The 17125-nt window shown below is 56.3% G+C and overlaps 4 protein-coding genes across 4 annotated transcripts; 3 read left to right on the top strand and 1 right to left on the bottom strand.

Annotated features, from left to right (window-relative positions):
* Positions 1-719: 719 nt before the first annotated feature.
* Positions 720-2980, top strand: snf5 (SWI/SNF chromatin-remodeling complex subunit snf5; the record flags this gene model as incomplete). The annotated part of the gene is made up of 2 exons (XM_036633216.1): positions 720-2588; positions 2645-2980. 2 exons carry the CDS (start codon positions 720-722, stop codon positions 2978-2980), a joined length of 2205 nt encoding a protein of 734 aa, XP_036502811.1.
* A 1453-nt stretch (positions 2981-4433) lies between these two features.
* Positions 4434-5331, top strand: CGCS363_v001366 (uncharacterized protein; the record flags this gene model as incomplete). Its single annotated transcript, XM_036633215.1, has 3 exons — positions 4434-4982; positions 5050-5272; positions 5324-5331. 3 exons carry the CDS (start codon positions 4434-4436, stop codon positions 5329-5331), a joined length of 780 nt encoding a protein of 259 aa, XP_036502810.1.
* Positions 5332-5667: 336 nt separating this feature from the next.
* On the bottom strand, positions 5668-6341 carry CGCS363_v001365 (uncharacterized protein; the record flags this gene model as incomplete). The annotated part of the gene is made up of 2 exons (XM_036633214.1): positions 5668-6062; positions 6116-6341. 2 exons carry the CDS (start codon positions 6339-6341, stop codon positions 5668-5670), a joined length of 621 nt encoding a protein of 206 aa, XP_036502809.1.
* Positions 6342-10834: 4493 nt separating this feature from the next.
* On the top strand, positions 10835-16425 carry EAF1 (Chromatin modification-related protein EAF1; the record flags this gene model as incomplete). Its single annotated transcript, XM_036633213.1, has 4 exons — positions 10835-10896; positions 10975-11127; positions 11220-14466; positions 14524-16425. 4 exons carry the CDS (start codon positions 10835-10837, stop codon positions 16423-16425), a joined length of 5364 nt encoding a protein of 1787 aa, XP_036502808.1.
* Between the last annotated feature and the right edge of the window lie 700 nt (positions 16426-17125).

Below are 17125 nucleotides of genomic sequence, written 5' to 3'. Positions count from 1 at the left end.
ATCCTGGCCGGGACTCATCGATGTCGACAAGAAGGGCGGTGCTGCCTCATATCTTCGTGACTACGAATGTGGTGGACTGTGACCATGGCAAAGCAGCTGTCGCAGCAACTGTTCTGGATGCTTCATGTGGTGCGCCACGCGCGAGGTTACCTCGAGGCAGGTGTGGCGCCGACACTCGAGGCGGTGCGGCCAAGTCCAGTGCCAGTCGAGGTCAGGACGCGCTCAGATCGTGAAAGACACGCTCAGCACCTTGTGCTTAGTGCGGCAGCGACCGAGGACGTGCAGGAGCGGCGATAGGTACCGGTCTGCTTAATTTGTATGGCAGAGTACATTAGCGTGACCAATGAATTTTCGAAGCAAGAGGCAACTGCAACTCCCGTCCCCTGAAAGCCTGGTACTGGTCTGCGCCGGCTAACAGAGCCGGGTCACTCTGACGCATCTACGCAGGGAATGCCCAGCAAAAACACGTCCGAAAGACATTTGGTGCGTTAGCCACCTGGCACCAGCCTTCCCGCCCAACACCAACACGGAGCAGGAGGCTGCCGCAGACGTAGCAGAATCCACCTTGCACCTCTTGATCCGACTTTGGAGGCATCGCCAATTGGCATCTGCCACAACACGCGCGCAAATCGACCTCGGGCCAGTCTGCGCGTTTTCTACACCAGCTCGCGCCCGTCGCATTGCCGTTGCGATTCGGCACCCTGCACATTCCCTCCACAATGGCCGCCCAGCCATCCACGTCCACGCCCACCGGCGCTGGCGCGACAGCCTCATCATCAGCATCCACGTCCGCCAACAACAACCACGATGGCACTCCCCAGTCTGCCAGCGCGAAGGCCCTCCCGGTGCGGGATAAGGACTCTTTCAACAAGATGCAGGTCGAGCGCTACGTCGCGCGCGATTGGCAACACTCGATCGCCATGAAGGATGCGCAAGCCAAGTTCGAAAAGGACATGGAGCAGATGCGAGACAAGATCGACGACTACAGCATCCTGAAGAATCAGCGCATGTTTTTTCCCCCGAGCAAGCTGTACGGCGAAGGCTATCGCGGTTACGGAAATGGATACACCGACATCGATCCCCGTATGCGAGCGCCCTTTCCCGCTCAGGTCATCTACCCGAGCCAGAAACCGCGGCCCGGAAAGCGCCAGTCGCATCCGTTGAGGTGGAAGAAGAAGGATCTGAAGAAGCAGGCGGAAATGCATGAGGAGCTCGTGCCGATACGGATCGATGTGGATTGGGAGAAGATCAAGCTTCGCGACACCTTCACGTGGAACCTCCACGACAGGGTGATTCCCGCCGAGCTCTTCGCCCAGCACTTGGTGGAAGACATCGGTATCCCCTTGGACCAGGCAAACAAGCCGGTTCTTGACCAGGTCATTCATCAGATGCGCGACCAGCTCAATGATTTCTACCCCCTTGTCTTCTCCGAAGAGGACGCGCTTGATCCGGAATTGCCTTATTCCGCGTACAAGAACGACGAGATGAGGATATTAATCAAGCTCAACGTCACCGTCGGCCAGCACACTTTGGTCGACCAGTTCGAATGGGACATCAATAACCCCCTGAACTCGCCGGAGGATTTCGCCGCCACCATGGCGCGTGACTTGTCGTTGTCTGGCGAGTTCACCACCGCCATCGCCCACAGCATCCGTGAGCAGTGTCAACTTTTCACTCGCAGTCTGTACAGTGTTGGCCATCCCTTCGACGGCCGTCCGGTCGAAGATCCCGACCTCATCAACGCTTTCCTCCCCTCCCCTCTCACTTCCGTCTTCAGGCCCCAGCAACAAGCCAAAGACTACGCGCCATACTTGTACGAGCTCAGCGACGCCGACCTGGACCGGAACGAGGTCATCTTTTCTCGCGAGCAAAGGAGGCAGAAGCGCTCCATCAACCGCCGCGGCGGGCCTCAGCTGCCAGATCTCAAGGAAAGACAGCGCACGATCAGGACGCTGCTGGTGTCATCAGTGCTCCCTGGAGCCGCCCCGAACATGGAGGAGACGACGCTGTACAAGCGCGTTGCCGGCGCGCCAACCACACGCAAGAGGCCAGGTGCCCGCGACGGCGAGATTTCCGATTCCGATTCAAGCGACGACTCCGGCCCAGACTCGCCGGGCGTCTCACAACTCGGAGGAGGCACGGCCAGGACAAGAGGCCTTCGCGGAGCTGCTAGCGCCGCTCAGCAACGCATCACGAACCTGGGTCGCTCTGAAACGCCCGAGGCGAGCGTTATTCATCACCATGAGACGCGCAGAAACCTCAACCGGTTCGGCGGCCGCGAGACTAGAGACGAGACTGAGGAGCCTTCTCAGCTCATTGTCACGCTCAAGGTCAGCAAAGACAAGCTGCGGAGACTTCTCCAGAACCCCAGAGCCAGAGTCACGCCGAGCGGTTCGCAGACCCCGTCAACGCCTGCGCACACACGCATCCCCAGTGTCGCGGCTCCCGCCAGCTCGATGCCCCCTCCGTCGACGCCGGCCTCCAACAGCCAAGCTCTGCCCGCGAAGCTTGGCACTCCTCTGCCTCAAGGTCAAATTGGCCGACAACCCGCACCACCACCAGTCGCTGGCCAGCCACCGCCACCTGCTGTAAGTAAATTCGCGTGATGAATGAAAGCATGGGAACAGTAGCTAACATGACCCAGCCTCCTCCGCCCGAGTGGCTCAAGGAATGCCTTCAGCAACTCAAGAACACGTATACGTACGACAACTTTGAAGGCATGATGAAGTACTCAGCAGTCAACCCCGCCACAGAAATGCCGGTGCCCGTTCCTGCGGGTTCACAGCCGCCAGAGGGCGTCAGGTGGATGTTCCTGCCTAGAATCCGCTGTCTGGATTGTCCCGGAAAGCTTTACACGCCTGGTCCAGAAATGACTGCCGGAAACTTTGAGGTGCATCTCAGGAACAAGCAACATCGTCAGAAGGTGGACGCCAGGGAGGGCAAGGACACTGCGCCTCCGGCCTCGACGGCCACATCCTAGAAGGCTGATGAGCTTATGCTGGGAAGCCCAGTGCCCGACACTCCTCGGTACGAAAGCCGCTCATCTCGTCGCGGGCCTTTCCAAGATGCCGCACCACAGAGCCTATCGCTCGTGGGAGGCGCATTGCGTCAGCTGAGCTTTCGAGGAAGCTATGCTGAAAGCGACGATGATAGATAGGGGAGGTTTACCGCTTCCCTTATTGTACAAGGTACCTCTCATTTTCGTTCCTGTTTTTTTATTTGTAGAAAAGACGCTATTACATAGGCATCGAGCCTTTACCGCCCCTACGGCTGGCAGAGGCATAAAAGGGACACTAGATCGTCATTTTCTCTATGGAGCTTAGGGTAAGGGAGTTCAGATCCTGCCAGTGTGGCAGCGAAACGGGCGGAGGAGTTTCAGCTTGGGTATTTGGATCAAGAGCAGCGAATTCAAGGGGGAGTGCGAGCAAATGTAAACAAACTGACGATGAGCGCGCTATTGGGGATGTCAGCGCTGCTACGGTAGTAAGAATAATACTACAAAAATCCGATCGGCGTTTGGGTCATTCTGTGATGGAGGGTGTTTATGTTCCGATAGGAAACACCATGAAGCTGGCTATTTTCGATGCCTGGGCCCAGCAAGAACGAGACCAAGATCTCATCACACGGCTTGGTCGTCCACTTGTCGCTCAGTCCTTTTTATCCTTCTCCGCAGATCCTGTCGCCTGTAAGCCGCGGTGGCTGCTTCCGAATGTAACCCTCACGACGTGTCAATACACCAAGCGGCATCTGGAGGGAGCACTCTGTCACGGTTCCTGAACAGGAAGGGGAATAAGCTTCCTTGGCACACGGTGGCATTGCCGTGGTTCATCCGGCGCGTCTAGCATGCCCAGGAAGCTTCAAAAGGGTCAAAGATGAAATCGCGACCCCTTCAACGTCGTCAGAGCCCGAATGCCCCTTAATCGGGATTGAGTTCGTCTTCGCCCAGCATGCCCTTGCCAGACGGCATGTCCTTATTCTCCTTGCGTGGCGGGGGTGGGCACGCTTTAAACTTCATACAGCCTAAATTTCCCCCTCTTCCGCCCAAAACAAATTCCCCAAATCATCGCCCGAACCGATGATAAAGTGCATCGGAAGGTGCTGTCCGGACGAATGCGACGGCACACCCAGCCAGCATCAAAGCCAGTCTTAGAAGCTTCCTCCGCGGGCAAGCTCCTGGCTACTCGGTCCGCCCGGGGCGATGTTTATATTGCTCGTGACCCATCTTTTGCGTCTGAACTCCTATTTTCCCTGGGGTTCGCAATGTACGCTACCGAATGTCGTGATCCCGAGTTCCCATATTGGATCTGCCTTGGACTTGATATAAAAAGAGTTCGTTCTCCTGTTGCGGGGTGGTGGTTCTCCAGTCCGACTCAGATCCTCAGCCCTACCAGTACATTTACACATTCCATTTCCCCCGTCGTGATTTGCCCAGCATGAAGGCCGCCGCCCTCTTCTCCCTCCTCCCCCTCGCCTCCGGCAAGATCCTTTGGGACGGCCGCTTCAACGACCTCAACTCCTCAACCGACCTCAACAAGTGGTCTTGGGCGAACCAGGTCGGGCCATACCAGTACTACATCCACGGCTCAGGCGACGTCACTAAGTACGTTAACCTGTCGCCGGATTACAAGAACCCGGCCGACACGGCGTCCAAGCAGGGCGTCAAGATCACGCTCGATAGCACGGCGTACTGGAACGGGCAGAACATGCGCCGTACAGAGCTGATTCCGCAGACCAAGGCGGCCATCAACTCGGGCAAGGTGTGGTACCACTTCTCCATCATGCGCAAGGACACGAACGCGCCGAGCATCTACCGCGAGCACCAGATCGCCTTCTTCGAGAGCCATTTCACCGAGCTGAAGAGCGGGTGGATCAGCGGGGAGAGCGCAACGAGCAACGCGAACCTGCAGTTCATGGTGCAGCAGAAGAGCCTGTGGAAGGCGGAGTGGAAGGCCGGTGTGTGGCACAACGTGGCGTACGAGATTGTGAGTCTTCTTTGCTTGGGGAACTGTTGGTTGGGCTGGGATGCATGCTGATGTGATGATCTTGCAGAACTTCTCCAGTGGCAGCGTTGGCTTCTGGCACTCCGAGGGCAGCGCGCCCCTCACGCAGGTCGTAGCTCCGGTCTCTGCCTCGACGTCGTCGAACGGTGCGGACTGGCACTTGGGCGTTCTGGAACTGCCACGTGATGGGTACCCGGACAGCAACGAGGACTTTTACTTCTCGGGCGTTTATGTCGAGGATACCGCCATCACGACCTCCGTCACTGGACCTGGTGAGTCTCCATGAAGTACAGTAAATACACGATGACTGACCTTGGGTATAGCTGCCTAAGAAGTGTTGGTTGCGTGGCCGCGGAGGCGCCATGTATACGCGGTAAATGCAACACATCTGCTTGGGTAACGACATGTACATAGCTCTTCTTCACTGCACATATTGCAATTTGGAAATATCGAATCTTGACTCTCTGTCATCTAATCGAATGTCTCTAAGGCTGACGGTGCCCCTCTTCAGACATCATGATCGTCTGGTAACAGGTCTCTTGAGTTTCTCCCGACTGCAAGCTTCTTGAAAATGGTTGATCGTCTGCAATCCCTAGTGTCAGCTGATGAGGCAAACAAATCTTTGAGGCAACAAAGGCAGAATCGAAGACGACCTACCATGTTTGGTTCATTGAAAGGAAGGTACACCTCTCGCTTTGAAAGACTTGGCAGTAGCAGTCTGTATCGGGAGGTTGTTGTTGCCGGACTCGTCCACGGAGGTCGAGGTGGGAGCTTCACAATTGCCAAGAGAGGTGCGCTGCATTCCAGGGATCGCACCAAGCGAGACATCCCAACCAGTAACACCAGCCCAGTACATGCAGTACGAAGTGCTGTCCTGGCAAAACTTATAACTGCAGTCCACTGTGACTGTGGGGGCAGGAGTGATGAGCATCTTGTTGGCCTCAACCTTCCGCGGCAGGAGGTCTTGGGCGGCGGTGGCCGTAGGCATGGCGCAAGGACCTAGGTTGGTGACAGTCTCTCCTGGAATAGGGCCTCGAGAAGGGTCAAAACCTGGCAGGAAAGCTAACTTAGTTTCCAAGTAAAGATAAGTGCTGAAGCATATCCATGAAGCTTACCTGTAACTCCAGCCCAGTAGGCGCACATGGAAGCACCGTCCTGGCACCACTGGTGATCGCATTTGATAGAGGTAGTGGCAGGAGGCTGAACAGTGGTGGTGGCAGTGACGATGTCAACGACTGTCTCGACCGACTGCTGAATGCTAGGCCTTATCGCAGCAGCAGCAGTGATTGTGACTGTGACAGCCAAGACAGCAATTACAACGATGCCTTTGAGGTTGCACATTGTTGCAGGTTTGAACGGATCTGTTGGAGTAAGAGTGCTGTGATGAGGCTTGAACAAAGTCGTTTGGTTTGGAAATAGGAAGGAAAGAAGAAGAGTTGATGATACCCTTGGTGAGCTGAGAAGAACAAGAAGAAGGGATATCGAAGGAAAGGAAAGAGAGGTGGAGGAAAAGAGAGAAAGAAGGCAAGCAGCAAGAGAGTCAAAAGGTTGATAACGAATTTCGCAAGTCTAGCAACTCGCTTGGAGGTACGTAAGGAGGGAAGGAGCAAGCGACATCGCAGGAAAAGAGACAAAGACAGGTTGCCTGATCTTTCTGACAAGAGCCTAGAGCCGAAGAAGGACATTTAAAGTCTTGAATTTCAACTACCACACGACTCTTGCTTACAGGCTGAGGAAGGATCAAAGAGAGTCTTGGGCAGTTGCGTCCATGTAAGTGGCTCAGTCTGGGTCTGAAGTCCTGTATGTTCCACAATGCGGAAGGTTGTCTTACCCGTCATGCATCCTTCTTGCCATTGCTGGACCGCAACACTGGAAGCAACTCCGGGTACTGGTCCGGGTACTGGTTACAAGGGTAAGACTGAGCATGAGGGATTCCAGGCTTGTTCCACTACGTTCAGGCGAATGATGGATTGCTGCACGTACGCTTCGCAAAAGCGAGGGACCGAACTTCAAGATCGCCTCGTGCAGACAAGCGGGCCAGATGCCACGTTTGCGGACGGCTGGGTGCTGCTGGAGCGGTACGAGGTTGTCAAGTGCGGCCCGAGAAGAAGCCGTCTGGGGGATTCGCAAGGGAACCTGATGGCACCACTTTCCTCTTCGAGTTCCCCGAACACGCCGCCGATACAATGAAATCAAAAGCCGAGAAACACGCCACTTCACCGGGACCAATCACCAAAAACAAAATCTCATAGTGTTGCTTGTAAGCAGGCCCGAGGCCGTGATCAATATCGTATACACCAATAGGCGATGCCCGAGTTACAAAGAAAGAAACCAGAAAAAACCTAGGCAGAAGCGAACTTCGAGGCGGCAGTGAAGTAAAGCGTAAAGGTGCAAGCGATGCTGAGAATCCATGAGAGACTGCGCACCGGGGCCCAATTGCGGTTGTCCTGCAGACGAATGTAGACGATGTTGTACAAGATGCGGAGGCCGATGTAGCTGAAGCTGATGGTATTAACAAACCGGGGGTCCACACCGGCCACGTTGGCAGCGACCACGCCGGCCGCATAGAGGCCGAGAGTCTCGAAGCCGTTCGCAGCGGCGGCCTCGGCGCGGAAAATCCGGGCTTTGATCTGGAGCGACGGTCAGTCACCAACTCCCAAGACTCGGGCGGAGGGAGACGCACTATCTTATTCAACTTCTCGTCGGCCGCGACGACGTCGTTGAGCTTACGCGGGTTGGCTACGTCGTAGAGCTTTCCCGAAGCCATGGAGGCGTAGGTGTGAGCGGCCATGATCGACGCTACTGCGGCTGGGACCTGTCTCCATCGTGAGCTTGGTGACGCGATGAAGCCTCAGGTGAGGGGTAACTAACCGTGTACAGCGACAGGCCCTTTTGGGCAATATCCAAACCGAGGAACGACATATTCAACAGGACTGTGGTATTACAGGTATCAATCGGTGTCAAGTGGGAAGTGATGCAAAGCGTTGGAGAACCAGCTGTATTGACAGAACGTATCCCCCATATATATGTACCAGCCAGATCATCAACTGAAAACTGCAAGATGACTTGTTTATCAGACATAAATAACGGGACGGCACAGCTGCGGACTCCGGCGGGAAAGGAGCAATGGGGTCGCCCGAGGCACACAGGTTGCCCCGAATTGGGAGCCGTCTTCGGCTGTGCAAGGCGAATCTATCAGACTATCATTGACACTTTGGCGTGCAGATTCTATGTCAACCTAGCTGTCAACTCTGGGAGTTCATTGGCAGCACATGGCCCAGCCCCTGTACGAACCCACAAGGGCCAACTGCAACTGTGCCGGGAGGAATCGTGATGTCACACAAAACGGCATTTATACTCGTCCAGCCAATCCGAGAGGGCCGTGCATAACTCTCAGGATTTAAGCATTGTGTAAGGCACGACGGCCTCTCATTGGGCGACGGGTTTGCGTCCAAGCCGTGCTGTCGTCGATGCGATTTCTTTTCTCCGGAGCTGTGACCCGTCAGGTACACCCACACATATCCAGCTGCCAGCTCGCTACAGAAAATATTCTGTCTCTGGTTTACTCGATTTTGTATTCTGAAAGGTAGATTGTATGTCGCGTGCTGCAGCAGTTCCAAGTCTTGCTGACATTTGTTTAGACTTCCAGTGCTGGAAGAAAATGCGACGTCTTGGCAAACGCACAGCTGCGTCGAAACATCGGCTCGACTGGCTCGCTTTTTTCTCGGTTCCCCAGCTTCGATTTCCGGGTCCGTCGACAAGACCATTCAGCACAAATCACCACAACCCAGCACCGACGACTTGACCAAGAGAGAGACTGCGCAAGATGACGATCAGCCCGGCTCACGGGCCTTCGGGACAAAAATCCCCCAGAGGCTAGCTGACAGCTTCGACATGATGGTGAGTATTTTAGGACTGCGCTGGAGCACGAGCTCCGGCCAATGAGCGTCGAGCACTCGACCCTGGCCGCCGCCCTGCACCTCTCACTGCTCAGGCTCGCTCTCTCACACCCGATCACCCATGGGGCCCCGGCGCAAAAACCAGTGAAAAAATCTCGAAAAGCCGGCTGCAGGTTGGGATAAGTCATGGACTGCCCGTGTGTGGCCAACGGTCTGATCTCGCACATCGACGCCCCCCTTCCGAGATCCCAACCGAAAACTCTTCTGGAACTGACGACTTTTCCGCTGAAGGCTCCAGCTCTTCCGAGCATTGGCGGCGCGGAACTGACTCGATGGTCGCAAGATTTTGGGCTGCACCTACTCCTACTGCTATTTAGACGGAGCGAAAGAGACGTTGGAGAATAGCTGGCCGACAGGTTGCGAGTCGAGCCTCTTTTGCGCTCAAAGGCACCCGACTCATGCCCATCCATCATTTCACCCTCGCCTCCGGGCTGGCTGTCTATGACGGTTGCTTCAGCGGACTTCAAGGGCGCAGGCAGGCGAATCAAGCGATTTCAGCTCTGTTGCAATTCGTCTCATCACAAGCACACCCACACCCACACACCAACAGCCATACCGGGGTTCTGGCTCCTCGAGTGAGGATGCTATTAACTGCCTTGCCCTGGGCGTCGTTGGCGTGTTCCATTATGCGTTCGTTTGCCACGGTCGCTCCCTGCCCGTTTGTCATCGCATAATGGTCAAGCGACCAGCCGGACGACTCCCAGGCAGAAGCCATGTTTGTCATCGGGCCGTCGTGGAGGGGGAGCGCAAACTTACATGACCATCGGAATCTGAAGCCTGCTCTGAGGCTGGAGGGGAGAAAACCAACCTGAGGAGTGAAGGTTTTTATTAGTCCTGCCAATTGCAGGCGTGGCGCATGATTGTGAGGCTGCCACCTTGAAGAAACGTCCACAGTATGGTCGGGCAGGCTTTGGTCCAACAACCAGGAATACGGCCAAGAGGAAATCAAGTGAGATCCAGATTTTCACACAAACATGGAACTGCAAAATCCCATGCAGGAAGCGACGGCCGCTTGCACCTGAGGAATGTGAATGGGGCCAGGGATGCTAATGAGATTGGATGCCAGGCCACACAGGAATTGGGTTGGTCTAGACGAATGCAGCACTTGCAGACGCGAACCCTGAATCAAGCAGACAACCTCCATCATGACTGGTAGATACTTCACAGGGTCGTTTGGAGGCGCCTGTTTACTAAACTAAGACATGTACCGATACCTGCCTTGACGGCAGAGAAGGGGGAAAAAAAAGAGGGAAAGGGCAAAAGAAGAAGAAAAGGAACGAGCGTGCGTCGGCGCTGCACTTGGACTGAGCGCGCTGGAGAAAGCCCAGAGGCACTGATGGAACGCCTCCAGTATTCCCCCGGGGGTGGTTCACTTTTCCTCTCTCAACAGTCTTCGTGCGCGCCAAAAGCCTGGAGGGTCCGGTCCAGGCGTCCCCATTGGAGAGGCTTATCGCATAAGAGATTAGGACCTGGCACTGTGCCGCTTCTCCTTTTGGCCCCGGTTGTCCATCTTGCCATCACCGGGATCTGCACGCGTTGATGGTAAGCGCAAACCGGCGCGCACAGTGTCTTCTCCGCTTCCCCATGGTAGCGATAACATTTTTTCCTTGGTCCATCAATCTCTCTCCCGCCCAATCTAGCACCGCCAGCCCGGCCTGTGACTTCCAGAATCACCTACTCGTTCAGCGCCTGTAGACCGACAAAATTCTGGTCGAGCCTCCACGCCTCCACGACGAACTTCAATCGCGATCAATTGTCACGACCCGCCACCACCACTTTCATCACCTGCGATCGCTGATTCCATCTCTGCGAATCCCAAAAATTATCGTCGACATTCCGTTTTTGCCCAAAACGGATGTCGCGGCAGCTCATGACATGACTGAGGTCGGGCCTGCCGACCGCTCCAGGCTTTTGCGATCTAAACGCGATGAATTTAAGTGAGTAAATATTCCAGTCGATAGAGCTCGCTCTTCCGATTCCAGCGATACCAAATTCGAGGTGTTGACAATTTTTAGTTCAATTGTAACGTCGAGAAAGCGGAAGCTTCGCCAGCTCTTTGCTGTCGCGACCGATGGCGATGCACTCCCGACAAACGCTTTTGCAAAGCCCGACGCGCCGCCCTTCACAACAGCCGAAAATCAGTTCTTGCAGAGCAGCGATATTTCCCAGTACGTGCAACCTACCCTGCCGCGCTTTTTTGAATTAATTTGGTCGCGTTTTGCCCTGTTCGCCATTAAACCGTCGCTAACACGACTTACAGAGGACGGAAGCTGAATGAGCTGGCTATTCCCCAACGACCTCAACTACGCTACGATGTCTTGAAAAACTCCCTCGACACATCTGGCCTCTTCGCAGCAGATGCCGAGCCTACTCCTCCACCGAAGCAAGCTGCTGTCGCCGAACCGCAAGCGAAACCCATCCCCGCGCCGTCGCAACAGCAGCCTCCGGCTGCGCCCACCGAATCGAATGGCGTTCCCCCGTCCATTCGACCACCAACCGGCCTTGCTGCTCTGCCACCAAAGCCTCCGACTCCCGTCTCAGCGATCCCAACCCCAAATCGACACGAAGCTGTAAAGCCGCCTGCTGCCGCCGCCCCGACACCTCCGCCAGCCCCGCCGGCTGTTGTATCCAAGGACCCTTCCCATGCGTCGCGTCAGGATGCTAGTGATCCGGTGGATGGCGACAACTCGGAGAAGGCCGCCCCGTCGCCTGCACGGGACGAGCCGAAGTCCACGTCGAAGGAGGTCGAGTCTGCGTCGCCTGTTGATGCGCCCAAAACGTCTACCGGTTTACCAGTTCCTCAGTCTCCAGCACCACAACCGCCCGCCCAGCAGGAACCCAAGAAGACGGAGGATACGGTTCCCCCGGCTGTTAGGCTGCCGCCGGACACCGCGCGGGCTGCGGATGCTCTCTCGTCACCGGGGTCGACAACCCAGACAGCAGCCACCCCGGCAGTTCATGATGCTTCGACGGATACGAGCCCTGACAACGAAGGTCCCCATTATGTCGAGCGTACGGAGCCCAGGGACGAGGCAGAGACGGAGGACAAGGTTGAAGAGGAACCGAAGACGGCAGAGACGTCACCTCTGGCAGATGCGGATCGAATTCCTGATGGGCCGGAGGCCCAGCTTTTGCAGGAATCCATGGCAATGGACACCACTCCTTCGGCACCAGTAGTTAAAACTCCGAAAAAGGCACCTACGCCCCCACCTGCGTCCACCCCTGTGGTACCAGAACCTGAGGTGAAGGCTCCTGAACCAGTAGCTGAGAAGCCGTCAGCACCTGAGACCGTTGAGGATGCTCCCGCCACAACGGTCGAACCGATCACGGGACCGGCAGCCACAGAGGTTCCGGATAGTCAAGAACAATCCTCGAGTGACGACCAGATGGATGTGGATGAGCCAGCTTCTAACCCTGAGGATAAGGTTTCTGTGTCAGATGGACAAGAAGGTCGCCCCGAGCCCACACCGGCAAAATTTGCAACCCCGCAACCACAAAACCTCGCCAATGTCTCGCAAGATCCTGAACGTGCTGTCACACGAACGGCGTCCGGCGCTATGCGGCAGAAGTCGGTATCAGAGATCTTGGGAGAATCGCGGCCGGAACCTGTCGACACTGCCGGCACCGACAATGTACCACCTAGCCAGCTTACTCCGGTTACGCTTGCTCCGCAATCACCAACTGTCAGATCAAAGACATTCGCCAGCAAGAAGAAGGACAAGACCAAGAACGCGCCCTCAGCGGTCGTCTTCGGAAAGTCAACAAATCGCTCAGCCGACAAGTCTGTGGTGCCCGCACAGCAAAAGCAGAGTTTCCTGCCAACGGACGATTACTTTACGCCACTCTTCGTGCAGGGCTTCACTCAAACTAGCAAGTGGATGAAACCGATCGAAGTTATTCTTAATCAGTCTCACAAGACGGTATCGACGCCCGATGCTTACGTGGCCATTCAAGACAACCAGGCATGCCGTGTGCTGCGGCGGGTCTATCATCTTCAACAGCACGACAAGTGGTCTCTGCGTCAACCAAAGCGGTGTGCTGAGCCGGTACGCCCCGAGTCTCATTGGGACGTCTTGCTTCAAGAGATGAAGTGGATGAGGACAGATTTCCGAGAGGAGCGCAAGTGGAAGATGGCGGTCGCGCGCAACCTGGCGCAGGCGTGCGCTGAGTGGGTTACATCCAGTGCAGAAGAACGCAAGGAGCTCCAGATTCCTGCCTACATTCCCCCCAAGCCACAATCGGCTGAGGCGGAGACAGATATGTCAATGGCAGACACCTCCATGGACGCGGTCGACGCTCAGCCCACCCCCGAGCTGATACCGTCCGGCGACTCGGATTCTCCTGAGCACGTGGATGAGTTGCGCGAGGAGGTCCTGGAGACTGTTGCACCGTCGGCGATTTTCGCACTCGAAGAAGATGATGTCGTGTTTGAGCTGCGAAACTCGCCAACGGCAGACCAACTGCTGCAGGAGCTGCCCATGTACGGTGCACCGCTCAAGGTCCCTTCGTTCGATTTCACCGGCCCCGAGTTTGACCCGGATGCTCACTGGCGCCGGCCCGCACTTCCTCTGAGCAAGTATGTTGAGGGTGAAATGAAGCTTTCGACGGACGGACCTCCGAGAAAGCGTAGCCGCTTCCAGTACGAAGAAGAGGAGGATGACGACGACGAGAAGGTCGTGTTTGGATCTCAGCCTGCCAAGAGGATGAAGCTGCCGCCGCAAAACATGGACGTGGCCCTTTTCAACCCCGATATGAAGCCGATTAGAGACCGTCTTCACGCCGGCCACCAGTTCCGCCCTCCTGCGGAATATCAGATGCCGATGCAAAACTTCTACGAGAGCCGCAGCCCTTCACAATGGACTCTTTCCGAAGATGACGAATTACGTGGACTTGTTCGCGAGTATTCGTACAACTGGTCGCTCATCTCCAGCTTGCTCACGACGAGATCTGTGTTCGCCTCTGGTGCCGAGCGTCGAACGCCGTGGGAGTGCTTCGAGCGCTGGATCAATCTAGAGGGCCTACCAACGGACATGCAAAAGACGCAGTACTTCAAAGCATACCAGAACAGGATCGACGCGGCAAACCGGGTGATCATGCAACAGAACCAGCTTGCGGCGCAGCAGCAGCAGCAGCAACAGCAGCAACAACAACAACAACAGCAGCAGCAGCAGCCGCAATCACAACAACAACCAGCTGGCGCAACCACACCGGCGACACCGATTGCTAGGCGTAGACCGTCCACACCGCTTAGAGTGGAGCGAAGGCGCAACCAGAAGCACTTGACGCTCATTGACGCAATGAGAAAGTTGGCCAAGAAGCGGGAGACGGCGGCTCAGAAGCAGCAGCATGCTTCTCAGATGGCAGCCATGCGCAAAGCCAATGAGTCGGCCCAACCGCGAGGACCAGTTAAGACGCCGAGGGACTACAGCTTGATGAGGTGGGAGCGTGACCAACAACTCGCTGAGAAGGTGGCCCAGTTCCACCAGCGACAAGAAACTCAGCGAAGGGTACGTCCTGTGCGAAATCCCGAGGGTATCGTACCTACTAACACAGATTCTCCCCAGATGGCCTTACAAGCACAACGTGCCCAGCAAGGCCAAGCTGCTGCCCAGATGGCGACCACTCCCGGCGCTGCCCAGATGCAGGCGAACGGTGCGGCGGCCGCAGCTGTGGCCGCCGCTGCCCAGGTCAATGGTAACTTGGCTCGCCCTAACATGCCGAACCAGCTTGCCGTCCCAGGTCAGGGCCGTGGCCGCATGCCGATGCAGGCTCCGACAGCCAACATGGGCGGCGCACCTGCTCAGATGGGCGGTCTCGTGCCGCCGATGCAGATGAACGGAGTGCCACAGGCGCAGATCCAAGCTGCGATGCAGGCCCAGCAACAGCACAGGATGCCAATGCCAAATCCCCAGCCGGAAGTTAATGTCAACCTGCTGCTTCAAGCCCGTCGCATCTCGGACCAGCAGCGTCAAGCCGTCGCCCACATGCAGCAGGCGCAGCAGCAACAAGTCCAACAGCCTCATCAACAACAACAGCAGCAGGCGCAACAGCAGCAAGGTCAGCAAGCGCAACAGGGTCAACAGCAGATGCACCAGGGCACGCCGGCTTCGCAGTCTCACTCCCCGCCGAACATGCGCCCTGCTACCGTCAATGGCGTTAATGGTACCAATGGCGTCAACGGTGTCCCTCAGCAGCATCTCCTTGCGAACGCTCAAGCAATGATGGCCTCCTTCAACGCCGCTAATGGCGGCGGAATGTCCACGCCTCCCGCAGGTGGTCTCCACATGCCCAATGGTACTTCTGGCTCGCCTCGCCCGCAGATGCCGCCCAATATCCAATTGCAGCTCAACGCGATCCAGGCCCAGTTTCAAGCAAAGAATCCCAACTTGACGGAACAGCAGGCTCGCCAAGCAGCTACGGATCACCTCACACGGTTGATGATTGCCCAGCGAACGACAATGTCGCAGAGCGCTATGAACGCTGCCGCCGGTGGTGGAGGCGCTTCTTCCCCTGGTATGGCTAACGGCATAGCAGCCTCAACAAGCCCGCACCAATATGCTGCACTTCTCAGACAGCAGCAACAGCAACAACAAGCGGCGCAGGCTGCTGCAAATGCCGGCCAGCCCAATGGTCAGCAGAACGGTCAGCATCAGCAGGCACACCAGCACCATGGCCAGCAACAACAGGCGCAACACCACCCTCAACAGCAACAACATGCTCAGCAACAAGCACACCTCCAACAGCAGCAACACGCCCAGCATCACCAGCAGCATGCTCAGCAACAACATCATGCTCAACAGCAACATCAGGCTCATTCCCGCGCTACATCTCAGTCTCATTCCACACCTCAACCTCAGCCTACACCACGACCTCAATCCACACCACAATCTCAACCTACGCCAACACCTCGACCTCAGTCAACTCCTCGGCCGCAGTCAACTCCTCAACCCTCTAACCAGCCTCAGTCACAACAACAGCAGACGCCGCATCAACAACACACGGCTCAGCAGCTGCAACAAGCTCAGCAGGCACAACGTGCGCAGCAAGCTCAGCAAGCCCAACAGCGTGCCCAGGCCCAGGCACAACAAGCTCAGCAGGCGCAGCAGAACCAGCCAAGCAAGCAACCGTCGCAGCCTCCGCCGACTCCGCAGACCCCGCAAGCTCAGCAGGTGAAGCCGCCTCAGGCGTCTCAGCAGGCTCAGCAGGCCCAGCAGGCTCAGCAGCCGCCGCAACAGACGCAGCAACCGGTTCAGCAGCAAGCCCAGCAGCCAGCTCAACAGCAAGTTCAAAAGTCTGCTCAGCCGCCAGCTCAGTCACCTGCTCAGCAGCAGGCAACGAAGCAGGCGACCCCGCAAGCAACACAGCAGGCCACTCCGCAGGCAACACAGCAGGCGACCCCTCAACCAACTCAGCCCGAGCGCCAAGCAAGCGGAAGTGCTACACCGTCTGCTGCGCCATCAACATAGGCCGAGGCAGCGAAGACGAGGCATCTTATTAAACGCGATGATATCATCACACATAACTCACACAAGTCGTAAATGTCTTCAGGGGGCAGAGATGAGTGCCCGGACATTTGCGATAGGGGACGGTACACAATAACGGGTGCCGCGGGAAGCGCGGATTGCATGTCCCTTGGGGGAGAAACAAGGGCATCTTCGCAGTGTCGTCGCGCCGTCCGCCTCCCAGTCGCCCTAGCCTGCACTCTGATGCGGCTAGACGACACAGAAAGGAAAGGCCGGCGGCGCGAGCAGACGTCGTGTACATAGATAAAAGGAGTATTGCGAAATTCTTACTGGCAGCGGAGGCGAAAGAATCCACAAGGTTGTATATAACCTCTTGTAATGCGAAGACGAGACGGGAGGGCAGCAGTGCTTCTTAGACAGGCTGCCTGATGAGGAAAGACGAAATGAAAAAAAGAAGAAAGCCACTCCTACATATCTGTCACTACCATCGTATGTGAACGTGTGCTATTGTGTGGGCATGCTCATCTAATCTCGCACCGGACACCCAAATCACGTTAAAACTTTTGCATGTCACAAAAATGAGTCGGATAGCATTAGGAAACGACATTTCTTCATGGGTACTGTGATACGGAAACCCAGGCCTCATGCGAGACCTCGCTCTATAGTTACGCCTAACGCCACTTGATGCCCACTCTCCCAGTGC

This window comes from Colletotrichum siamense (assembly GCF_013390195.1).
Source record: "Colletotrichum siamense strain Cg363 chromosome Unknown KSG_Cg363_contig01, whole genome shotgun sequence".
NCBI classification, from domain to species: Eukaryota; Fungi; Ascomycota; class Sordariomycetes; order Glomerellales; family Glomerellaceae; genus Colletotrichum; species Colletotrichum siamense.
This window is presented reverse-complemented; position numbering and strand designations above follow the sequence as displayed.